The following is a 20,562-nucleotide window of genomic DNA, read 5'->3' on the forward strand; positions in this document are numbered from 1 at the left end:
CGATATTCTTCAATTTGCAAGTCGTCCTTAAACATCATCATCCTAAAAGGATTAAGTTAAAAGATATGAGTTCTCTTATTATTTTCTAAGAGCTAGAATGCTGAAATTAAAAATGTAACATCCTCTATCTTGAACCCTAGTTTAGCCTGTAGGTTAGCCTATAGTGATGGGCTTAGATGTCCAGACACGGTTAGTTGGGCATAAGATAACTTAGTAAATAGATCAAAGACTCATAAATGAGTTAATAAAATTTTTAATTCTAGTTTTATTTACTATGATGTTTGCAGGTCAATGGTTCAATGTGACATGTTGGGCATGAGTCCAAATTAGAGGTAATAATTCGTGTTTGCTTGTTGAGTTCGGATCATATCAAAGCATGAGTTTAAGACTATATAGATCAATTATAATCCGGTCCATTTAATTTAATGGGTCAAACCCTTCAACCATACCTTGCTAATTTTGTGTTAAATTCATATCGTATTCGCGGTTCATGTAAAAAATTACAAGTCATTATGTCACGTGTCGGGTTCAGGTCGTGTCGATGAATGGGTGTAAGACAATATAGGTCAACGGTAATCCGACCTGCTTAATTAAACATGATTCTTAACCCCAACTTTTTAATTTCGTACTGAGTTCGTATCAAGTTTATAGGTCGTGTCAAAAATTGTCAGCCTAGTTTAAATCTCAATAAAATTAAAATTACCAAACTTTGTCTCCCTTTAGTATTGGATGCTTTAATTTTTTTTTTTAAATTTTTTTTTTTTTATTATTATTATCATTTTTTTTTTTTTTTTTTAAAGTTCACACATGGCCGACAGATTGATAAGCGGGAAAGTTTGCTTTCTTTTCTCCAGCAATACAAGTTACTTTAGCCAGTGAAAAAGTACAATCTTCTATTTTAACTAATGCTTTTTTACTACACACTGCAATAAGATACTATATTCTTCTCTCTAATTGCTTTTAAGTATTATTTCTCATTTTTTCTTTTATTATATTTTTTTGCCAACACTTGAATCAAAGAGAAAAACAAAAATATTTTTTAGACAGAAGTTTCGGTGAAGATGAGAAGAAGAGAGGGGGAAAGAAGGGAGGGGGGAACAAAAAAAAAAAAGAAAGGGAAAAGTATCGGTGAAGATGAGAAGAAGAGAAAGAGGGAGAGAAGTGAAAAGTATAAGTGAGAAGAGAGGAAAAAAAAGAAGAAGGGTAAAGTTATTGCAGAGTCTCAGTGAAAATGAGAAACAAGAGAAAGAGGGAGAGAAGCAAGAGAGACGTAGAAATCAATAAAAGAGGAAAACTGACTGTTGGGAAATGACTATTATATTAGTTAAAGTTGCTAATCGGAAGGAAAACTTTCATTCTTAAAGACCTGTTGGAGGGACAAATTGACAAATTAGCTGACAATAGCTAAACATAGCTATTATTTAGGGGTGAAAAGATGGTTATGGTTTGCTGTTATTGGCTAAAACCATTAACCTCAACCGTCTATATGGTTGGCAAAATTGGATAACCACCTCCGCTAACCGTCTAGGCTGCTAATAACCGTTAACCGGCACCACTAATCGCTTTTCAAAACAAAGAAGGGAAACACACAAAAAACAAAACAAAAAAAAAAAAAGGAAAGGAAAGACAAAATGAAGAAGATAAAATCCACTTTCAAGTCTCAGATATCTCAAAACCATGTCTTTTTTTTTTTTTTTTTAAAAAAAAAAAACAAAAGCGCCGCCCATTGAAGAGAAGAATCACTTGTAAGGAGAGCTGTGTGAATTAGTTTGAAGACGTTGGGAGGAGATGTGCCGCAGAGTTCGTAAATTGTGAATGGTTGGGAAGAAGGAAGATGAAGGTTGTGAAGGGTTTGAGAGGAAGAAAGATGAAGGATCAGATCTTGAGAACATGAATGACATACGTGATTGCTAGCGTGCGTGATAGCTGATAGTAATACAAAGTAAAAAGCTGGTTGAACGGTGAGGATTGAAGATGTGAATCTAACGGCTAAGGAGTTGTATGGAAAGGGGCGTCAGACTTGCAAATCAGCCAAAATCCCACTGGAATCTGCTGCCTATTACGCTAATGCCACGTAACCTTATCTTATCCCACACCTTATCACCAACTACAACAGAACCAGCTATCCTCCACTCAATCACAAGTCTTCCCAATACAGACTTGTAGACATGCTTATCTTATTCCCAATACGTAGACTCGTCTTCCCAAGTTCCCAATATCTCTCTCGAGACATTCTTCTCCAAAGACCAGTTAGCTATTTGATACACACACGGGAAGAGAAAGATACAGGATGTGAGAGGGATTAAGACGAGAAACGTCCCTTATCCAAAGACATTTATGTTTGTTTCTTTTCTTCTCTACCTTCTACCACTCCTAACCTTAGGGGTGGCCGTCTTTCTTAAAGATATGCTAGAGATATTCTTAGGAACCTAGTTATACCCAATATAAAGATATGCTAGAGATACTCTTTGGAACCTAGTACCTCTCGATACATTTTGAGGCCTAAGGCGACAAGTTTAAGAGAGGTTTTTTTTTTTTTTTTTTTTTTTTTTTTTTTTTTAATATTAATTATAATATTACTATTATAATTTTATTTAAACATTATTTTTCTCGCCATTTGAAATGCAAAATTGTTGTCAATTTAAATTTTGATTGGAATTTTGGCTGCTCGGTGCTCATCACAAGGTTCAAAAAAATCTCTACCCACAAAGTAACTTAATATTATTATTATTTTCATTATCTCCATTATTTCCAAGATTAGAATGTTTAAAGTTGGAAAATGAGTTTTATTTTAGAATGTCTTTAATATTATTTGATTCTCTTATTTAATACTATCAATTTTTTAAGACTTATTTCAAGAATGGAATGTTGGAGAATTAAATGATATCAATGCATTTTTAATTGCTTATTACTATATTTAGGGGCCCTAATTAAAGAATATTGACGATAATTTTTTTTTTTGACATGTCCACACAAGAGGGGGGAGGGAGATTCGAACTAGTGACCTCCGCGTCATGAGGTGTGGTCTTCAACTGATTGAGCTATCTTTTGGGGACAATATTAACTATAATTAAGCCTTCAAATAATTTTTTATGAAAAAAAAAATTCTTATTAATATTCATTATTGGCGGCATTAGGCGACCCCCTAAATTTTTATATGGTAGAGCCGGCACTTCTATATATATATATAATCACTCTTACACACCCAATTCACCTTTTATATATATATATATATTTAAATTAAGATTGATTAATGGTGGATTGAACATATCACGTCAATTAAGAATGCTAAAAAAAAATATAAAATAACATTTCTGAATTTTAAATGCTAAGAAGAAGCCAAAAGTCAAGCTTTTGTGATGTCAACATCTTATTTTATTTTTCTTTCTCAAAACTTTACTTTAATCAAAGAAAAGAAAATCCAGCTCCCTCACAAACCCTAATGAGTAATGAGTGAGGGAGGTTTTTACAAAAAAAAAAAAAAAAAAAAGTAAAAAAGAAGTCCTATTATTGAAGGGCTTAACTTTCTAATGAATCTTTATCACGTTAAAGGGGTTGTAGGTCCTCATTCTTTCCCCAGAGTCAAAGCAGTAGTTCCAAATTTGTTGACCGAGTAGTGTCTAGTGTCCTGTGTCTAGTGAAAACAACAGTACAAAGCATTTGGAGTAGATCACAAAAGCTAGCCTTTCATGGAAAATGACAACCACTCCTTCCTTAAATCGTGGTACCATGATTAGCAGTTCGATTTCACCCCAAAAAAATATACACGACGAAATTAAAGGCCACACAGCCTCAACTTTTTGGAATATTTCATTAACGATTAACGGTGTACAAGATCTTATATTTGTTAATTAAAATTTTAAATAATGCGATAACATATATATATATATATATATATATGGATCGATCATGTGACCACATATATATTATTAAATTTATAAAATTTAATTTAGACGATGAAATGATTAAAAGAATGAAGAAATTCGTATTATTCTTTGTGAAAACAAATACTTAAACTGTTTTGCAACATTTTGTGAAAACATATTTAGTCTATTACAATCATTTCGTTTGCTTTGTTTTCAAGTTTGGGACTAGGGCTGAGCATGGGGCGGGGATGAAGTTTTTTTGACCCCACCCCGCAGGGGTGCAGATTCCCCAAAGAGAACCTGCACCCCGCGAAAAACCCCCTGCAACCGTGCGGGGCGGGTGGGGATAAATAGGACGGAGATCCGTGGGTATGCGGGGATTCCCGCGGGTATGGAATAATACAGATTTTTTTTTTATTTTTTATTTTTATTTTTAATAATCTCGTAGCCCCTCCCTCCCACTACAATAATTGGGACTGCAATGATTGGCAAAAAGTCTCATATGTGCAAATTAGCATTCCAAGTCTAATTTTGAGGGAAATTGAAAGAGATTGAATAATAGATATGAATTGGAAGGATTTTCTTGCTAGAATGGAAATCCAGGAGGATAAAGAGAAACTAAGTTATGAGAATGAAATTGTGTATTAAACTTTTTGACCCTATTCCATATTTATAGAATGTGTGTTTCTTCTTTTTTTTCATAATTTCCATAGAAGTTATCACTTTTCATGGATAGGAGATGATCTGGTGTGGCCCATTCCATATTTATAGAATGTGTGTTGTTTCTTTTTTTCATAATCTCCATAGAAGTTATCACTTTTCATGGAGATGATTTGGTGTGGGGATGACCACACTTATTATTAGAGGTGTACATGCGGATGCGGTTTGCAATATCCACACTCAGCATCCACAAAATACGGGTATTACTTTTCCGCATTCGTATCAGAGTCATTTTTTGCTATCTGCATCCGCGGGGGTATTAAGTGCAGTTATTATCCACTATCCGCAAATAGTTAATGAGCTTATTTTAAACATTTTTTTTAAAAATAATTTTGACTGACTTTTAGTCTTTTGGGCTTGTTTTAAAAATATAATGCAACAACGAAAATATATATAACCGAGAAAAATAATGGATGATGGGTACGACCTCAAAATATTCACCTTAAGTCATATGCTTAAATTCAAACACTAAGAGATAAGTCCTATCATAGTTGACTATCTCTTGTTAGTTAGATTTGTTAATAGTTTGAATTTGAACTTTATACTTATCATCTATCTTCTGCTACATCATGCAGAAGTTGTATTTCAGTATACTTGTAATTCCTCTATTATAAATACACAAGCCTATGCTTTATTCTAGCAAGGCAAACAGTGCAAAACATTTCTCTTATATGGTATCAGAGCCCACTACGACAAACGTCCATTTTTTTTTCTTCTCCCACCAACTCTATGGTTGCCACTCCCCCCACCGGAAATCCTCCCCCAGCACCCAACCTCTAGTTGAAAACCACACCCTGGCTACACACCCACCCGCCCTACCAGCACTTATTACCTTCAATCACTTTAACCCACTCAAGCTTACATCCGGCAATTACAACCACTGGATTCCGCAAATTGTTCCCCATCTCAAGGGTGGCAATTTATTCGGCTATGTGGATGGAACTCACTGTTGTCCACCCCCGACTTTGGTGACTACAACCGATGGGATTGTCTCAGTCAGTCCCAATCCCGAATTCCTCCATTGGCAGATGCAAGACCAGCTGATTCCTCGGTGCCATCAATTCCTCTCACTCGGAGAATATGCTTTCTCATGTCACCTGATGTGCCACCTCCCGAGAAGCATGGCTGACGCTAGAGATGCTCTTTGCCTCTCAGTCTCGTGCCCGCACGATGAATGTGCATTTTCAATTGGCCACCCTCAAGAAGGGCAACTCCACCATCACAAACTTTTATCAGTGATTCCAGCAACTCGCTGATGCATTGGCTGTAGTGAACAAACCCCTTAGTCACTTTGAAATGGTTTCTTTCCTCTTTTTAGGTCTTGGGTCAGAATACGATCCCTTTGTCACTTCGGTTCAAACTTGTGTTGAGCCCTTGCCGATTGAGGAACTTTATGGTCACCTTCTTGCGCATGAACAGCGCCTGGACCATCAGACTACTGCAATTGACCTTGCTGTTTCAGGTGCTAATGTTGCATCTCAAGGTCCATCCTTCTTCCGCGGCACTCGTGGAGGCCGTAGTCAGCCTTACCACAACTCCTCTGGCCGCAGCTCTCCTCCTCGTCAACCACCTCGCTTTAATCGTGGCAGGGGTCGTGGATTTCCCGCTACTAGCTGTGGTAGCAATCGATTCTCAGGAAATCGCCCGCTGTGCCAGATTTGCAACAAACTCGGCCATCTAGCTATCAATTGCTACTCCCGGTTTGACAACACTTACCCCAGTGAAACTTCACCTCCAATGCAGGCCTACCTCTCCACACTCGGTTCCACCTCTGATTCCACCTGGTATCCTGACTCGGGTGCTACTCACCACCTAACATCCAACTTGTCCAACCTCAACATTTCAGCTGCTGAGTATGCTGGCAATGATTGCATCCAAATGGGTAATGGTAAGGGCTTGCCTATCCATCACATTGGCAAAGGCCGTCTTTATTCCCCTTCTCTTCATTTTGATCTTCATAATGTTCTGCATGTCCCTATGATTACGAAAAATCTGTTATTAGTTCACCAATTTGCTAAAGACACTAATACTTTCTTTGAGTTTCATCCTCATTATTTTTTCTTGAAGGATCGTCGATCGGGGAAGGTGTTGCTTCGCGGCCCGAATAACCATGGTCTCTACCAGTTTCCGCCGACATCAAATAAACAGTGCCCCTCCGTTCTTGTTGGTGAGCGCGTTTCTCTTCCTTAATGGCACTTTTGGCTAGGCCACCCGGCCTTTAAGCTCGTTTGCCACGTTCTTTCATCTTTTAATCTACCAGTACTTTCCACAAAGCACTCCAAGATGTGTCTTGCTTGCTTAAGCTCCAAAAGCAAGCAATTATCCTTCTCCTCGTCACAATCTCAAGCCAAGTGCCCCTTAGACCTCATTTACACGGATGTATGGGGTCCTTCTCTCATTTGTTCTACCAATGGTTCTAAGTACTATGTTTCTTTTTTAGATGCTTTTAGTCGCTACACGTGGTTATATCCACTTTCTTGTAAAGCTGATGTAACTACTATCTTTATCAAATTTCAAGCTTATGTTGAGCGGTTCTTTGATTTCAAAATAAAATCTGTCCAATCTGATTGGAGAGGCGAATATCGCCCTCTCAACACCTTATTACATTCTCTTGGCATCTCCCATCTCATTTCTTGCCCTCACACGCACCAACAAAATGGAGCGGTTGAGCGCAAGCACCGCCATATTGTAGAAATTGGTCTTGCTACCCTATCCCATGCACATGTGCCTTCTCAATACTGGGATGATGCTTTCTCAACTGCATGCTACTTAATAAATTGCATGCCTACTCCGGTTCTCAAAAATTGTTCCCCTTTTGAACTTCTTTTCAAAGTGCAAACCTAACTACACATTTTTACGTACATTTGGATGCGCTTGTTGGCCTAATTTGTGACCCTATAACTCAAATAAGCTTCAACCTCGCTCCTTAGAATGCTTATTTTTAGGATATAGCCCTCATCATAAAGGGTACAAATGTCTACACCTACCTACCAAACATCTATACATCTCCAGGGATGTAGTTTTCAATGAGAGTGTTTTTCCCCTCAAACTCCAGCCTCCAACAGATTCCTCCAATACTCCTCTGCAGGTACACAACATATCATCTCTGCAGGTTCATGGCAATTCCTCTCCTATGGTTATTCGGACTCCAGCATCACTGCTGTTGGACCACAAAGGGTGCAAACCCAAGTGTAGGTTTTCGCAAGTAATAAATCACGGTAAGTCTGAGGTCGATCCACAAGGAATGATTAGACACGAGAGAATAATTCTTACTATTTTGCAGAAAAGAAAATATAAATAAAAAAAATAGGAATTTTTGCTTTTGGTTTCCACTCGAAAGTGGAGCAGAGAAATATAATTTAAATTAAAAAGTAAACTATAAAACTAAAATGAATAAACTTGATTTTTGAAGATAATATTGGAAAAAACTAGGGTTTCAAGGATCCACCTAGTATTTTATTATATATTCATGAGACATAAAAAAAATATAAAATAGATTAAACATGGGCTAATTGAGAATTTGATTTCAAAAACATGAAACAATAAATTAAGTATTCCATATATTTTCGAATCATATCAAATCAAATAAAGTAAGCATTTGATATAAACAAAAATCATAAGGAATCAAAATAAATTTGTCCCATTAAATTACTTTCAAATAAAAAATCATCCCCAAAATTTAATCATTCATCTATGAAGAACAAACAACATGGTCTCAAGAACACATAATAAAAATACTAGGCTTTACCTCTAACCCTAGCTAGAGGTTTAGCCACTCATGTTCATGAAAATAAATTCCATAATCAAAGTACTAAACATAAATTAAAAACAAAGAAAATAAAATTCCAACTTGGCGTCTCTATGCTCTTCTGTGCTCTTTCGCTCCTCTCCCCTCTTTCGGAAGAACAAAGCATGGTATTTAAAGAGCTTGCAAGGTCTTTTTAGTACTTTCTTGGTGGTCTAGCTAAGGAAAGAATCACATCTTGCATTAATTGCACAGCAGCCCAAGGATGGAAATAAATCAGATCTTGAATCCATGTGTCTTGGTAAAATTTATGGAAAGAAATCATGACATGTCAATCTGATTTGTGCTCCACACGTCCATCAAAAGGAGTATATGGAAAGAAAATCAACTTGTGCATGAAAGGAATTTGCTTTGGAAAGAAAATCTGCATGATATGGTCCCCTACTCATACACATCCTTTGAAATTCCAATTCAAGTAGGAAAAAGACCCCATATCCGCACAGATTTGCACTCTTTTATTGCGGGGGCATAGTAAAAGTCCGAAATAGGAAAACCATATTTCTGTCTTATTTGTTGCATTTTTCATTATCTTTCCAACGCCACCAAATTCAACTCAATCTGATTCTTGAGCCGAAAGTTATGATGAAAATAAAGTGACATGCTCAATCTGGATTCTTTCCATAAATAAAGGATTTTGCCACTTCATTAAAATCTTGGAATTTGAAGGATTTTCTTCCAAAACCTTTTCGCCAATAACGTGTATAGCTGCTGCCCATTATGGAGGGAGATATGTGCTTGATTTGGTCTCCACAAGTCTAGAGATAAAATTGATTTGGACCTTCCTTGCATCTTTATGTCAATTCCACAAAAATAACGACATTATTTCTCAAAGACCTGCAAAACACTAAAATACCAAAACTAACAAAAAGTATTAGAATATAACAAAACTAAGGGTTTAACAAATATAAATTAAGGGGGCCAATTATACAATATTTTGCACTCATCAACTGCACCCGCTCGTGATCTCCTCAATTCCACAAGCTGTCTCAACTTCCCAACTTCAAAGTCCAGCTCCTGAATCTCCATCCACTACCCAGGTATCATCTCCACTCTCATCTCCATCCCCAAACCCGGAACCCCCTGTCTCAACTCATCCCATGATAACCAGATCCAAAAACAACATTGTCCAAGTCAGAACCCTTACTGATGGCACAGTCCGTTACCCTATTCACCATGCTCTCGTTGCTGAGTCTACTTTCCCGGATTCAGAACCTACTTGTTACACCTCTGCAATGAAAGATCCAAACTGGCGCCGCGCCATGAATGTTGATTTTGATGCTCTCTTACAAAATCAGACCTGGATCCTTGTTCCTCCCTCATCTAATCAGAATATTATTGGCTGCAAGTGGGTATTTCGGTTGAAAAGAAAGGGCTGATGGGTCAATTGATCGCCATAAAGCATGCCTTGTTGCAAAAGGATTCCATCAACAGTCGAGTATTGACTACGGTGAGACCTATAGCCCGGTTATCAAGCCTACAATGGTACGCTTAATCCTTTCCCTTGCTATTTCAGGTGGCTGGCCTATTCATCAAATATACATCCAGAATGCTTTTCTCCATGGAAACCTCTCGGAAGACGTCTACATGGCCCAACCACCCGGGTTTGCTCACCCTCAATTCCCTAATCACACTTGCAAGTTAGAAAAGGCTCTCTACGGATTGAAACGGGCTCCACGAGCCTGGTATTCCAGATTAAGCAACACACTCATTCAGCTTGGTTTCACTATCTCTCGGTCGGATAACTCTCTCTTTATCCTTCAAAAGGACAGCTATACTTTGCTAGTCCTCATTTATGTTAATGATATATTGATTACATGTTCTAACCATGCTGCCATTCGTGATCTTCTCGATGCCCTTCACCATGATTTTCCAGTAAAAGACTTGGGGTCCTTTAATTTCTTCTTGGGAATAGAGGTGTTACCCTACTCTCGTGGTGTTGTACTATCTCAGCAGAGATACATCTTGGATATTCTGAAACGTACCAAGATGACTGAGGCAAAACCAACCACATCCCCTATGGCATCATCAACTCATCTCTCTACCTTTGAAGGAGACCTATTCAATGATCCTACATTATATCGAAGTACCGTTGGAGCCCTACAATACTTATGCATTACTCGGCTGGATATTTCTTTTAGTGTCAACAAACTCTCTCAGTTTATGCAAAAACCAACTGAACTTCACTAGCAATCTGTTAAGTGACTTCTTCGCTACCTCAAGCACACCATTCAAAATGGTCTTCAGTTTTAGTGCTCCACTGTAAATTATATTCAAGCTTACTCCGATGCTGACTGGGCTGGTAGCCGTGACGATCGCCGCTCCACAGGTCGATATTGTATTTTTCTTGGTGAAAACCTTATCTCTTGGAGTTGCATGAAACAACAAACTGTTGCTAGGTCAAGTACTAAAGCCGAATACAAGGCCCTAGCTAACACAGTAGCCGAACTATCATGGATTCTATCACTTTGTTAAGAGATTGGTATACGATTTACTCAACCTCCAACATTATGGTGTGACAATATTGGAGCTACTTATCTTTCTTCAAATCAGGTCTTCCATGCACGAACAAAACATGTTGAAATTGATTTTCATTTTGTTCGTGACATGGTTGCTACCAAATCTCTATTGATAAAGTTCTTGTCCAACAAAGACCAACTTGCTGACATCTTAACCAAACCACTTTCTTCTTCAAGATTTAGTCTACTTAGAAGCAAGCTAAACATTACTACTATACCGTTTAGGTTGAGGGGGCGTGTTAGTGATAAAGTTCAATCCAATACAAAGACTCAAGACTCTCGGCTGCTCAACTAAAGATAGAGATAGATCTTGTACATCTAATCCTTAAGTCATATGCTTAAATTCAAACACTAAGAGATAAGTCCTATCATAGTCGACTATCTCTTGTTAGTTAGATATGTTAATAGTTTGAATTTGAACTTTATACTTATCATCTATCTTCTGCTACATCATGCAGAAGTTGTATTTCAGTATACTTGTAATTCCTCTATTATAAATACACAAGCCTATGCTCTATTTTAGCAAGGCAAACAGTGCAAAACATTTCTCTTATACCATTTAAGGAAATTGAAAGAGATTGAATAGAAATGAATTGGAAGGATTTTCCCCTTTGGGTGGAAATTCAAGAAGACAGAAAAACGAATTTTTCAGAATGAAATTGTGTATTAAACTTTCTAACCCCATTCCATATTTATAGAATGCAATGCAACTCTTCACCTAGAGTTGCATTGTTTCTCTTTTCATGACCTCCATGGAAGTTATCACCTTCCATGGAGATGATTTGGAGTGAGGATGACCACACTTGATATGGTGTGATTATCCCTTACATCATCAAATTTCGCCAAGGCAATGCTGTTCAGCTATAAGAAAACCAAACAAATCGAGTTCAACTATGACAATGTTGCATAGACATTTCATGACTTGCCCCCAAAAAAGAACAAAAGCATACACCTGTTCAGGTATTTGTTGCATATCACAAGAAGATGTTGGCATTATAAGACCCCATGAAAAGAATGACCAAAAAAAAAAAATTTTGATTTTGCCTCATTTTTCTGAGTTTTTTTGTTTTTTTTGTTTTTTTCCTTTCCAAATTAAAAATTGATCTTCAAATATTGACCATCAAGATGAAGAACTGAGAATCAAAGGCGAAGATGGAGGAAGAGCACGTCTGCTTCTGCTTCTACCTCTGCGGATTGTAGTGCTAGAAGGGGACGATGATGAAGAGGAAGAAGAATTAGAAGAAGTGACTCTGTTTGAGTCGCTTCTGATTTTCTTCTTTTCTTCTTCGCATGGCTTATCTTCTATTCTGTGATGCCCAACTTTAGTTGAATTTAAAGTCACTGGAAGAACGCAATTGCAAAGAAATCCTACAAATGAAATTCCAACTAATTAGAACAATTTCAATCAACTCAAAACAGGATTGCTTAATCAGTTTTGGCTAACAAATTTAATGCTGCAAACATGGAAACCTATTTAATACAACACATTTAGATTCAAGCATTTACTCCATAAATTAATCATTTCTACTTGGTGACATGGGTACTCACGGATTTGGCTTAGGTACTTTAAAAAAACTACAGCATTCAATGATCTAGATTTAATTTCACTCTCTTTCTCGTAAAAAAACACTTGGAATCAAATTGAACCGTTGAAAACGCTACAACACCTAAGCCAAATCCGGTACTTAATATTGCCTCACGCAAATTTGTTGCTAGTTTTTAATGGAACCATAATTGAACAAAGGTGAAATTTTGCATTGCATCTCATGGAAATAAAGCTACTGACTAAAATGTTAACCAAAGATTCAAGAAAAAGAGTGCATCCAAACAAGGTCTTACCGATTCTAGCAAGCCGATTAACCCAACTTGGGATTGGATTTCCAGTGAGTCTAATGCAAGCATCATTGCAAAAATGGTTGCAGTTTTTGGTAATCAAATTGTATGCATTCCCTCTGTACTCCCCTGCCAGCTCCTCCTCCATGACTGCTCTCACCTCCCCTGGCCCCATATCAGTTTTTCCAATCAAAACTGTCTTCCTAAATGTAAATCCATCACACTGTTTTGGTTCCCCTTCAAAAATTCCAGTCGTTGGATACTCATGAGCTCCAAATGCATACTCAACACCGTGGACTGAAAGATATACAGAACAATGTTCAAAATGGTCCAAAAATATAAAAGAAATTTCTCATGTTTTGTTGGATTACGGAGAAATTTTTAGAAAGCAAAACAAAAGAGTGGTGACTTTATCTCTTATGTCGTCGTAGATTAAGAAAATTGTTGAGCTCACATCAACCATTTCATATATATGTTTATCCATGGATCCCACAACACTAAACATCTACAAGAGTACTCCATACAATAACACATTTTATTTTCTTGCACTTTCTCATCATCCAAACAAAACATAAACTTCTCTAGCCTGAATCCCTTCCTCAGTTGACAAACAACTAATTAAATGACCAAGCGATCTGAACCCAGAAAGCTAACTGAAGTGTAGATCTAAGCAACAGTGAACCGCAGCAACTTCAACAAAGTAGATATTCATGAAAAAAACAAGCTCAAACAAGACAGAAACCATGGATTCAAAAAATCAGAAAAACAGAACCCACACTAACCTTGTACCCCAGAATGGTAAACTCCGAGGCCAACCCAGTAAGCATACCCATTAAATGGTGTCAGATCGTACACGTTAAGGTAAACCGGCACTGTCCCCGCGTCGTTGTTCCTCGAACCTTTTCTACACAACAACATGTTTTCAGGATCTTCCTGCATTAACACTCATTTTAGATGCACGCTTTCCTTAGTTACATCAATTTCACGTCTATAAGATTGCGAAAGCTGAAAGCTTTTATAGTATTTGTTTAAAGGAAAAGAAGTATGGGATTCTGGGTATCGGAACTTTCTGCTATAAAAATGGTACCACCGGCGGCAGGTAGTGCCGCACCGTGAATATAATTTTAGACTATGGTTGATATATAAATCTGAGTTAGAAAATAAATGGCCTTGTGGTTGGCTTCAAATTACGAGAATGCCACCTATTTGTTACATCTGAGCTGGGTCAGAATTCCGAAATCCTATTTAAAAATTTGAAATTTTGGGAGAAAGTAACGTTTAGTGGTTTAGTCATTATGGTATCTAGTGGGTGGCCTATTATATTGTGATATGTGAGTGATTTGTGGGGTTTTATTTTTTATTGTTATTTTTTAGAGGAAAAGGAATATAATGATTGTATGGGCCCCAATCAGATGAAGTTTTTGTTTAATTAATTTTTTTCTAATTTAATCAAGCTAGATTATAATAAGGATATATAAAGAGTCCTGTTAGGATATTATTAAAACTTTAATAGTAAGACTGTTAAATGCCATTTATTACGTTATTAAATAATTAAATTGGACTGTGGCTATTATGACAGTGTCAACATGGACTGCCATATAAATTTGTATGTTCACATTATTACGTTAATCACTAAGCAATTAAATTTGATTGTAGATGTCATATGTATATTTTCCAAATTCTAATGTGAGTAATGTATGAAATTACAATTTTATCCTATAAGAGCATCCATAGTAAGCTCTCTAATTTTTAGTTTAAAAATTTACTTATGTTATTTTAACTACTACTTTTAATAAACTTCCTACATCAAACTCTTCAAATATTTCTTTATTTCAATTAAATATTAATTTTTTATTGGTTTTAAGCAACCACTCCTAGCAAATGAGGAGAAAGAAAAAGTGGAAAGTGACGAGTGAAGTAAAAGGAAAGAGAAATGATTAAATATTCAATAGCTCATAAAATTTGGAGTGAAATTTTAACAAGAGACAAGATAGAAAAATTATAAAGAATTTGTTAAAGTTAATTTTTTTGAATTTTTCACCAAATTTTAATAAAAAATTTAAAATGAAAACCTCATTAAAAATGCTCTAATACTGACGTAACAGTCTCTACTAACGAATAAAAAAAATGTCATATATAACCATTACGCGGTTGTCCAAAGTCAAATGACAAACGGTTAAGAAAGAATTTTGACCTGAGAATGATTTAGTTTAGTGAATTTGGTCAACATTTTGAATGGTAAGTGTAGTGTCTTGTTTATAGGTGGTAATAATGATACCTTGGAGGCTTGGATTAACTTTGCAACCTTATAGGGCTACACTAATTACATACGCAATTAAATTAGCTAGCCCTTGCTCTTAAAAGGAAAAAGAAAAGTTATAATAGGTGCTTTCAGAAGATGGTTCCTACCAGCACTACGGGGAAAAGCTAAGCATGTTACTTATGGAGTCAATGATTGATAGATATTGTTCAAAGTAAAATAAAATAAAAATTAGATTAAGAGGTCTTTGATTTAAATCTTTGATGGGTTTATTTGGAAGTATAAAAATACAAGTTTAATCTAAATAGAAATATAGATATTTTTATTCAATTCAAATTCAAGTATCTATTTAGAAATTTATCTAAGTTTTTTTAATCCCATCCAATTCTTTCCCATTACCTTAAGTTTATTAAGGTAAGCTAACAAAGATCTATTATCACGAGATTTATTATGACATAAACATTTTATAATTATGATAATAGGATTCAACCCACAAAATCCTGAAATAAATTGAGTCATTAGCTTCGATACCATATGAGGTCATACATATTCTCATCACATTAGCATTTATTCACAGAGAAAGAAGTTTTCAATTTCCTTTGTGTTGTGTTGGTAAGGGTGGTGAACTTAACTCAGACCCACTCATTGATAGTTAAGCCGGACTCGATTCAACATCCAAAGTGCTACAAAGGCTCGCGAAAATTCCAAACCGTTGTTTCATTATTCTATGGCTTTTGCTACGACGAGAGCAGTTTAGTTTTGTTTTGTTTTGTTTTGTTTTTTTTTTTTTTTTAATGATGGGAAGATATGAGCATTTTGTATTCCTACTTCTATATATGGGGCAAATTCTGAAGCCGTGGAATGGGCGCTCTCTACAAAAATTAGGTAAGATTCTGATTTTGCCAACGTACGTGACCTCAAAAAATTGTTTACACTCAAGAAAATTTGAACCTTAAATTTGGTAAGAATGCTACTGAAATCAAGACCTTTACTATTTGATTTAACCCCTTAAGGTGTTCAACTAGAACCAAGAGATGGACTAAGATAAGCTTACGAGAAAATCAGTCATCAACAACTTCTTGTTGTTGATGTTCAAAAAGCTGTCGTTGATTGCCTTGTTTGATCACCTATCAATCGAGATAGTTCTAGAGAGCTTCGGTTGATAGTTGGTCGAAATCTGTTCATTCTATTGGGCTAAGAGAAAGTCAGAGAGCGTTTGATTGAGAGGTAAAACAAAGAGCTTTGATCGCTTTTCAGTCGAATCCTGTTCAATCAAGACTACCCAGAACATAAATGTTAAGACTTTTTAAGGAATAAGGGGAAGACTAATAGGACTTAAGTAACCCTTAAAGATTTTGGTTTTGTACTGTGATTTGGTAATACATGGTACTGAATTGCTTGACCATCTCGTAAGCAAGGCATTTTGAAGGGGTGAAAAATGTAATGGGTCTAATACGTTAGCGAGTCCTCAGCTTAATAGGATTGGTGGGCTTTTCTTATAATATGTCAGATTTAATGGGCCTTCAACTATGCAATTCTGATGGCAATTCTGTTAAGGTATTGGACTTTGTTATAAGACAGTTCAAACGTTGAGTAGAGTTGTATGGTTGTATAAATTCATGGAGGAAAATCAGTGAAAATATGCTGCTACCATATTTAGTCCTCCCAAGTAGCAACAGTGTTGCTTCTACCATTTCCAGCTCTTTTATTGCCAACCGCAACCAAAATAGCAATCTTTATGACGATGACTATTGCAAAGTGTCTGACCTCAATAAGAACCACCCGGCTGTTCAGAACTAGTTGTAATAATAAGAATAACTCAACAAAGAAACTACAAAGCTGGAAATGATGCTCAAATTATTTGTGGATGATGGCCGTAATTTCATTAAATTTTAACCAATATCTAAATTTTTGCATTTTTTTTCTTAAAAAAAATATGGGTATTTTAAAAATTTTAGTAGGATTTAACAGTAAATCCTAACAGAGTACTTGTAATTGAGATGTTTGAAAAATTAAATACTCTAGTTTGAGACGTTTTGAAGTTCAGTACCCTTAAGTTAAATATGCCGATAGTTCGATACCCTTAAGTAAAGTTATCCCTAAATTGTTTAAAATACATGAGAAAATTACATGATTTATGGACAATTGTCAATTAGATAATTCATCTGATCCATTTTAAAGAAAAATTTTATCCAATGGACAAAGGTTCTGACAACGTAGCACTATTGATATTGATCTTGACCTTAACGGTTTGAGTTTAATTAGTTTCAAAAGTAAAAGCATTTACATCGGATGATCTAAACTTCAATCTATTTTAAATAGTCAAAACTTACTTTTTGCTAGTTTAGCTAACCACTTCTAAAATTATCCCCTACCGATTATCTAAATTTCTATCTATTTTATTAAAATCATTATTTTTAATATATATATATATATATATATATATTATTATTATTATTTTTAAAACCTAAGTAACTAAAACTGGATTCTCTCTACAACAATGCCAAGCTTTTGATCCTGAACCAAATGCCAAAGCACATACTTTTGATTACAAATCCTCAAGCTTCCAACCAGGACCAGCTCGCACAAGTCGACAATCCAATAGGTTCCAGATCAGATCCCCAAAATTCCCATAACCATTGAAACCTTCAAGTTCCACACACCCATCCATAAAAACTTGATTAAAAAAAAAAAAAAAAAACCATCCTTTCAAATTCCAACGGTGCTGCAAAATTCCCACAAAAACCCATAACAAAAAAAGCACAAATTCCCACCTCAAATCCCCCAACCAGAACCACAATAAAAAATCAACAGCCAAAAGGGTTTCTAAATGAGAATCCAAAACTCTCAGCACCGACCAAAACAAAGTACAAACCCAAAAAAGAAATCGTAGAGAAAACAAAAAGGCTACAATTACAGAATTTGAAAAGGGAGAGGCATGTGAGAGTAATTAATATGCCAGAGAGATTGATTTCTTGGGTGACATCGACTTTAGAGTGAAGATTTGGATACAGCATAGATGATTGACTTCCTTGGTTTTATTTTTTATTGTTATTTTTTAGAGGAAAGGAATATAATGATTGTATGGGCCCCAATCAGATGAAGTTTTTGTTTAATTAATTTTTTTCTAATTTAATCAAGCTAGATTATAATAAGGATATATAAAGAGTCCTGTTAGGATATTATTAAAACTTTAATCGTAAGACTTTTATAAATTAATGTGATAGTCTAAATGCCATTTATTACGTTATTAAATAATTAAATTGGACTGTGGCTGTTATGACAGTGTCAACACGGACTATCATATTAATTTGTATGTTCTTATTATTACGTCAATTTCTAAGCAAATTAAATTTGATTGTAGATGTCACATGTATATTTTCCAAATTCTAATGCGAGTAATGTTAGAAATTACATTTTTATCTTATAAGAGCATCCATAGTAAGCTCTTCAAATTTTCTCTAAATTTTAGTTAAAAGGTCTACTTTTGTTATTTTAGTATAGTTTTTTGCAAGTCTGTTTGTTAAATTTTTAAATATTATTGGACTTTTAATGGTTTGATAGCTAAATCAGCCATATTTTCTTTGTTGTGGAGCTTTATTGTCAAAGAGGAGCTCATATGTCTGTTCCTGTAATATTTGGTATATGTAGGCATTACCCAAGTCAGAATTTTTTCTGGCTTAGTGTGTAGGGAATCTTGTACATCTATTCACTGTATTTGCCATTGGGCATTTGATATATCAATGCAGATCGGTTTTCCTGTAAAAAAAAAAAAAAACAAACTTCCTACATCAAAATTTTCAAATATTTCTCTATTTCAACTATATATTAATTTTTTATTAGTTTTAAGCAACTACTCCTAACAAATGAGGAGATCGAGAGGAAAAGTAAAAAGTTAAGTAAAAGAAGATAGAAATGATTAAATATTAAATAGCTCATAAAATTAGTGAGCCAAATTTGGAATGGAATTTTGACAAGAGACAAAATAGAAAAATTATAGAGAGTTTGTTGAAGTTGACTTTTTTGAGTTTTTCACCAAATTTTAGTAAAAAATTTGAAATGAAGAACTCACTAAAAATGCTCTAATACTGACGTAACAGTCTTCACCGATTAATGTGTGGGTCCCACCCCAATGTGCATTAGTGTTGTGTCATTGTTGTACATTGTGAGTGTTTTGATCATTTTCCTTAATAAAAATATGTTATATATAGCCATTACGCAGTTGTCCAAAGTGAAATGACAAACGGTTAAGAAAGAATTTTGACCTGAGAATGATTTAGTTTAGTGAATTTGGTCAACATTTTGAATGGTAAGAGTAGTGTCTTGTTTATAGGTGGTAATAATGATACCTTGGAGGCTTGGATTAACTTTGCAACCTTATAGGGCTACACTAATTACATACGCAATTAAATTAGCTAGCCCTTGATCTTAAAAAGAAAAAGAAAAGTTATAATAGGTGCTTTCAGAAGATGGTTCCTACCAGCACTACGGGGAAAAGGTAAGCATGTTACTTATGGAGTCAATGATTGATAGATATTGTTCTAAATAAAAATAAAATAAAAATTAGATTAAGAGGTCTTCGATTTAAATCTTTGATGGGTTTATTTGGAAGTATAAAAATATAAGTTTAATCTAAATAGAAATATAGACATTTTTATTCAATTCAGATTCAAGTATCTATTTAGAAATTTATCTAAGTTTTTTTAATCCCATCCAATTCTTTCCCATTACCTTAAGTTTATTAAGGTAAGCTAACTAAGATCTATTATCACGAGATTTATTATGACATAAACATTTTATAATTATGATAATAGGATTCAACCCACAAAATTCTGAAATAAATTGAGTCATTAGATTTGATACCATATGAGGTCATACATATTCTCATCACATTAGCATTTATTCACAGAGAAAGAAGTTTTCAATTTCCTTTGTGTTGTGTTGGTAAGGGTGGTGAACCTAACTCGGACCCCACTCATTGATAGTTAAGCCGGACTCGATTCAACATCCAAAGCACTTCAAAGGCCCGCGAAAATTTCAAACTATTGTTTCATTACTCTATGGCTTCTGCTTCGATGCTATGACGAGAGCAGTTTCGATTCTTATTTTTATTTTTTTTAAAATCATGGGAAGATATGACCATGCATTTTGTGTGCCTACTTTTATGGGGCAAATTCTGAAGCCGCGGAATGTGCACTCTCCAAATGAATCGGGTAAGATTTTGATTTCGCTGGCAGACGTGGCCTCAAAGAATTATTTACACTTAAATGAATTGTAACCTAAAATCTTATAAGGTTGACACCGAAATCAAGACCTTTACCACTTGATCTAACCCCTAGGTGTTCAGCTAGAACTAAGAGCTGGACTAAGATAAGCTTACAAGAAAATCAGTCATCAACGACAACTTCTTGTTGTTGATGTTCAAAAAGTCATTGTTGATTGCCCTGTTTGATCAACTATCAACCGGGATAGTTCTAGAGAGATTCAGTTGATAGTTGGTTGAAATCTGTTCATTCTATTGAGCTAAGAGAAAGTTAGAGAGTGTTCGATTGAGAGGTAGAA

The 20,562-nt window shown here is 35.3% G+C and overlaps 1 protein-coding gene across 1 annotated transcript; it reads right to left on the minus strand.

The window, feature by feature from the left end:
- Positions 1-11,551: 11,551 nt before the first annotated feature.
- LOC133864018 (deSI-like protein At4g17486) lies at positions 11,552-13,866 on the minus strand. The gene is made up of 3 exons (XM_062300199.1): positions 13,523-13,866; positions 12,747-13,037; positions 11,552-12,275 (listed from the first exon to the last, which is right to left on the minus strand). The coding sequence occupies exons 1-3, from the start codon at positions 13,677-13,679 to the stop codon at positions 12,028-12,030; spliced, it is 696 nt and encodes a 231-aa protein (XP_062156183.1). The 5' UTR covers positions 13,680-13,866; the 3' UTR covers positions 11,552-12,027.
- Between the last annotated feature and the right edge of the window lie 6,696 nt (positions 13,867-20,562).

The sequence above is a fragment of the Alnus glutinosa genome, chromosome 3 (genome assembly GCF_958979055.1).
Source record: "Alnus glutinosa chromosome 3, dhAlnGlut1.1, whole genome shotgun sequence".
Taxonomy (NCBI): domain Eukaryota; kingdom Viridiplantae; phylum Streptophyta; class Magnoliopsida; order Fagales; family Betulaceae; genus Alnus; species Alnus glutinosa.

Coding starts and splice junctions, on each gene's coding strand:
- LOC133864018 (XM_062300199.1), bottom strand. CDS start 13,679: ATGCAGGAAGATCCTGAAAACATGTTGTTGTGTAGAAAAGGTTCGAGG. Junction 13,038..13,522: donor TTACCATTCTGGGGTACAAG/GTTAGTGTGGGT, acceptor TATATCTTTCAG/TCCACGGTGTTGAGTATGCA. Junction 12,276..12,746: donor TAATCGGCTTGCTAGAATCG/GTAAGACCTTGT, acceptor TTTCATTTGTAG/GATTTCTTTGCAATTGCGTT.